The following is a 6000-nucleotide window of genomic DNA, read 5'->3' as shown; positions in this document are numbered from 1 at the left end:
GAAAGCTTGAATAGGGTCACGTAACTCAAAAAATCTTTCCAAAACTGCCCCTCGACTGAGCCAACGAACTTCCGTGAAATAAGGTACATCGGAATACTTTTCGTCCAAATCTTGTAAAAATTGCCTGAACTGCCTGTGATTTAGACCTCTGCTCCTTATAAAATTTACTATTTTAATTACCGGTTGCATGACATGGTCCATTTTTACGTTATTGTTTACGTTTTTGCGACATTATGCCACGTACCAATATTAGAACTTGAATGAACAACAAACTATGAGTACGTAAGTAATATAAACACTCGACGCGACCGCTCGCGGCTCGATGCTTGTGGTGCGGGGTCGGGGGGGAGGGGGCGTCGTGAGTACGAGTCGTGCACCAGACCAGCGCCACCAGCCGGCGAAAGAGAAAAGGTTACGCTCACGCTCGGTGCACGGCGCACCGCGTCCGATGCGCGCGTCTCTTGAAATTACACTGTAAATCAATCGCTTGCAATTTTGAACACGCGTAGGCATCGACTGTCCTCCGCGACATAATATTGTCACGTGGTAGCGAGCCGTAATGATGGGACCTGAGTGCCGCATACGGCTCGCGGGCCGTATTGATAGGGTCCGAGGGCCGCATGCGGCCCGCGGGCCGTATCTTTGACACCCCTGATCTAGTCAATGCACATTATGCAAGTGCATTTTATAAGCATTATAAGTACAAAAAAATAGAAGAACAAATACTAAGATTATTATTAAATGTATAAAAATAGTTCATTTTTAAACAAGTTCTGTTGTTTTATTATTACGGGTCCTACAGAAGAAGTTCTTTATTTTTGTTAGATTTTGAACAAACAAACATTAACATTTTTATTTATATTAATTTCAGACAGTATTACAATAAAACATTATATTTATGCTGATGGCAATGAATATATTCAAGAATTTTACTATTTTCAATAGTCCCAACTGCCCTGAGATTGCGATATACTCAGAACACGTAAATAATTTTCCTTCGAATTTTGCAACATATAATTGTGGTCTGCAGCAAGAATTTTATAGCGCACTCAAAACACGAGAATGGTTTCCTTCGAATTGCCTCGGCAGATGAGTCCGCAATTCGAATTTTATAATTGCATTTGGACCACACTAAAACAGTGAATCTGCATATTTTGATTTTATTGAATTTTCAGTACATACAACCCACGGGATGGACGTTCCTCGCCGAATTATTAGAGAAATGAAAAACTTTTTTTTTTTGGACAATTCTGGTTTAATTTTTTTTTCACATGGTGTAAATTTAATTTATTTTATTTCTTTCAGATAAAACACACAGCACACCAAACAAACAGTTCAATGAAATCAAATAATAATTCGAAAACAATCAATTTTTGCTTAGTGTAAAATAGTGTTTTTATTTATTTAAGGAACACAAGTGCTTTCTTTACCCATCAGCTGTGATCACTAAACATAGGTAAAGCCATTGAGAACACCGCATAAAAGTACTAACTGCTCTCAATTCCCTGGAGCCAATGTAGCTATGGCATCCGCAATTGGCATTGTTGTAAGGTTGATTGAGTTGAAAGAAAGGAGATGGGGAAGAGAAAGGTTGACAAGTAACTAACTATTCAGATCTGATCATCAAACATAGCTAAAGCCATATCAAGCAGTACCAGAAGGCTTCATCCAAATATTATATAAAGAACAGTTTCCAGTGTGGGTTTGTTTTTTATACAAATATATAGTTTTATTCAGAGATTGATGAAATTTTGCACACTTAACCTTCAAAACAAGAGGAAGGTCACTGTTTACAAAAGGTTTGTAAGGTCAATTTTTAAAGCCCAGGCGATGCCGGGAGCTAGTAAAGGAAAAAAAAATATTATTTTATGTAATTAATTTATTAAAATTGGTGTTAGAATGGAACAAAAAATATATTTATATATACAAGATAATTATTACGTATTAGTGCGTTTTTTCTGTTATCAGAATAAGAAAGATTTTAAACAATTCTCATCTGATATATATTATAATCTATGGTTTTAGAACTTCTTTGTTAATTTTATTATAGTTACCTGACTGGTTTTTCTAATTTTTTGTTTCCAATTTTTTTGCTGTGAGATGGAAAAACTAGCAATTAGCGTTCACTGAAACAGCACATACTTGATATTGTGTGTATTGATGCATATGTGAACACTTCACACAGTGATTCCTTTCATAACGTCACAGAGTCACAATCGGTGGACAAAAGCCGCTACTTTTAGTGCAGCCCCAAGATGTTGGATAAGGTGTAAATATGCACAACTTTGTGGATAATGTCTTTCGTTATGCAAATAACTGGCGTATTAATGAGTGGGAGAGAACTTACGAAGCTCTTAGAACAGAAAGAAATCGACATACGATCCATAGGCTTAATTAATTTGTCTAAGACGTCTAATCAATTGATTCCGTACCAGCATCGAGAAACAAAAGATACTAGCTTTGACTAAATTGATCGATTGCGGACGTTTTCTCCTGTACTCGAGTGTTAGTGCCCGCACAAAGCCGAGAGGAAGAAGAAGAAAAATCACATAACGGACGTGTTATCGTGCTAAGATTGATGGATTCAAAAAATGTGACAATTTGAGACAATTCTAGCTGAGAAGAAGTATCTAAGCCATCCGAAATCCTGCAGTGCCCGCGCAAAGCCGAGAAGAAGAAAATCACATAACAGACGTGTTGTCACGCTATGATTGATGGATATCAAATAATGTGACGATTTGAAATAATTCTACCTGAGATGTATCTATTACGTTTCAGCTTTTGGAGGATTTGTCACATAACGGACGTGTCGTCGTACTAAAATGGACATTAAACGATGCGACATTTTGAGAAAAACCCAACCAATACGAAGTAACCATGTTATCCAAGAATCAAGTAAAACACTCGGATTCTCGGTCCGTTTCAGCTTTTGAACAAATTGTCACATAACGGACGTGTTATCTTGTTATGATGGCTCAGCCCCGGTGGGGGAAGGCCTGCGTGACGTGGCCCACTCCCTTGGCGTGCAGGGCCTGACGCAGCAGGAGTCCGGAACCGCTCCTCACATACTCGGGATGACGCAGGAAGCGGAACAGGACTGAGGCGCGCTCGCCGGCGCGTAGAACGGAGCTGGAAGATAGTATACCCTGAAATAAAAATAATTACAATTCTTCAAGACCAATTAATATAAATTAATATGATCATCAAATCGACAATCAACGCTGTTTTAAATTTTGACATTTGAACAGTCTTCGTTTAACACCTACTCAGCTTTTGAACAAATTGAATTAATTAATTTTAAGCACACAGAACTATATATATCATCATAAAGATGCACTATTCCTGTATAAAGTAGTTAACAACAATATTCAATGCCCAGAGTTGCTAAACAAGATTCCATTCAATGTACCTGCGCGTTCAACACGCTCTTGTGTCCTGTTCAGGGTTGATCAAAGCAAAACAAACTCTTAGCAGAATTTTTGCCTGAACAAACTATGCAATAATTACAATAGCGTATTATCCAAGGTTGATATTTTCAGTTGCGAACTTACCAAATACAAGAGGTCCATAAAAGAATATTTCTCTGATGGTTTGTGAATAATGTTTATGTCTCTATTGTTTATATCTCTATTATGGTTTGATTTATATCTACAACCTCTCTCCATGGCTATAAATGTATTGTTTTGTAAATTTTTTGTTTTATATAATTTTTTGTTTTGTATAAATTTTTTAATTCATATTCCTTTCTCACAAATTTAAATAACTTATTCCACATTATGCTGTCTCAGTAGAGGTAAAGTCACAAGGAGGAAATCCATAATTGGTTTTATTTTATTATATAATACTTATGTACAAACTGATCAAATGTAAACTGTCGATTTCCCGAAAATGAATATATAAATAAATAAATATACTGACAAAGACCAAGATAATCGTCTATATCTATCTATATATTTATAGGAGTGCTGTGCTCTGCGGCGGGCGGGCTTCGTGGATTTGAATTTAAAACAAATCGACGGTCCCAAATAACAAAATCGGAAGTGCATGAAGTTTGTAGTTTTGCAGAACTGTTTAAAGTTTCCTTTCTGCATTTTTACTGTTTTTGAGATCAAGAAATATAGTGTTGTTTGATATTTTGCATTAATTTATTTAATTGGAGAAATATATTATCAAAAACAGTAAAAATGCAGAAACGAAACTTTCAATAGCTCTACTGCAAAACTACAAAGTTGCACATCCGATTTTGTTCTTTGGGACCGTCGCGATCTGCGTTTTATTCAGAGACTGATGAAATTTTGCACACTTGACCTTCAAAAGAAGAGGAACGTCACAGTCTACATGAAATTTTGAAAAACCACCACGATCCTCGATTCACACCCCCAAAGCTTTGATATGATGCTTCTTGTTGAAATTTTGCAGACGTTATATCCACTCAAGTAAATTACAACTGCCTGATGAAAGAATTAAAATTATTAAAACTCTCAGATAGAAGAGTTGTTTCCGATTTGACTTTTAATTTTTAAAATTGTTAATGCAATTATAGACAGCCCTGATTTACTGAGCCTAATCAACTTCAGCGTACCAACTAGAACTGCTCAATCAAATATTATATAAAATTGCAACAAAAATATCAGGACTGCTGGTACCTAGCATCGTTATGCCTTTAATAATTTTTTCCGACTTTATGTCCGGGTTAAATCTTCCCCAAAGGAAAAACTAAACCCTTCCACACACTTTTCCACAAATGATCATCTAGTCAATCAACATTATGCAAGTGCATTATATAAGCTAAATAAATACAAAACAATACAAGAACAACACGTCAACTCACCAGAGATCAAATGGGAAAATAATTCACCGACTCCAGATATTTTCATATCAGAGGGTTCGGCTCGGTAGAACTTCTAACAGGGCCTATAAATCCTACTGATCCCTCAATAAAAATATTTAAAAAAACTTTCATAATCCTACATGTATTTAAAATGACTGATTTTTACATATAAATTTTGTGACAGATCTAATACGCCTAAATTTTGAATGAGAGAGCTAGATATAATGCCAGTAGCCGAAATAACAAAAGGTAATATTTTTATAGTCTGAGAATGCCAAATTCTTTTAATTTCATTTCCTAAGTCTGTTTATTTTCTTATTTTTTCACTAACAGATTTTTGAATATTACAGGAATTTGGAATAGCGACATCAATGATATAAGTTATTTTTTCAATTTTGTCATGTAAAACTATATCGGGTCTATTATGACTAATCGTTCGGTCTGTTAGTATAGTTTTATAATAATATATTTTATAAAATTCATTTTCTAAAAATGAATTTGGTTCGTATTTATAATATGGTACTACATTACGGCAGTCAATCAAGTTATGTTTAGTTACCAAACTTTGGTGAATTATTTTTAAAATTTGATTATGCCTAAATGTATACTCGGACGGTGCTAATACAGAACATCCCGATATAATATGTTCTATAGTTTCCGGAAAAGCCAAACATTTTCTACATAAATCATCAATTCGATTTGTATCTTTAATATACTTACCTTTCCTTTTGATTTCCTTGATGAATATTATTGCTGTCCACTAATTCCTACCTCCCAGTTTAGTTGAAAATCACAAATCATCCTGTCAACACCTAAACTGTGTCTGATTACGGAGCCCCTCCTTGTTCCACCGTGTCGAAACTGTAAAGCCATCATGAGCTCGCGAGTTTGTGGTGGTAAAGAAAAGTGCATTGTATTTGAACCAGCGCATTTGAGAAAAGCGGAAGAAAAACAGAAACGCTAAGTCGGAATTCCAATCCTCTTCTAGCCGCCGTACAACGGTACCTTGATATTATATAGTAGTCATTTAGATCCTTGCTTGTATCTAGATTGTGTAGATTGCAGTTGGCAACACTTTCGCAGAAATACTAGATGTGTTCAACTGCACGGAACAAAGTTACAAGAAGGCTATAATAATATATCTCAATAATTAATCATCGAAGAAGTAC

General features: G+C 35.5%; 1 protein-coding gene across 3 annotated transcripts in view; it reads right to left on the bottom strand.

The window, feature by feature from the left end:
- Positions 1 to 710: 710 nt before the first annotated feature.
- LOC149416070 (uncharacterized) overlaps positions 711 to 6000 on the bottom strand; it is a 57440-nt gene continuing 52150 nt past the window's right edge. For all 3 annotated transcript variants that reach the window (XM_089641549.1, XM_089641548.1, XM_089641547.1), the window contains exon 12: positions 711 to 3146. In XM_089641549.1, coding sequence (XP_089497675.1) covers positions 2976 to 3146 — 171 coding nt within the window. In that variant the 3' untranslated portion in view covers positions 711 to 2975. The remainder of the gene's footprint in view (positions 3147 to 6000) is intronic.

This window comes from Hesperophylax consimilis, chromosome 17 (genome assembly GCF_061612785.1).
Source record: "Hesperophylax consimilis isolate HC1 chromosome 17, BYU_Hcon_1.0, whole genome shotgun sequence".
NCBI lineage: Eukaryota > Metazoa > Arthropoda > Insecta > Trichoptera > Limnephilidae > Hesperophylax > Hesperophylax consimilis.
The sequence above is the reverse complement of the archived record's forward strand: the minus strand, read 5'-3'. Positions and strand labels throughout refer to the sequence as shown.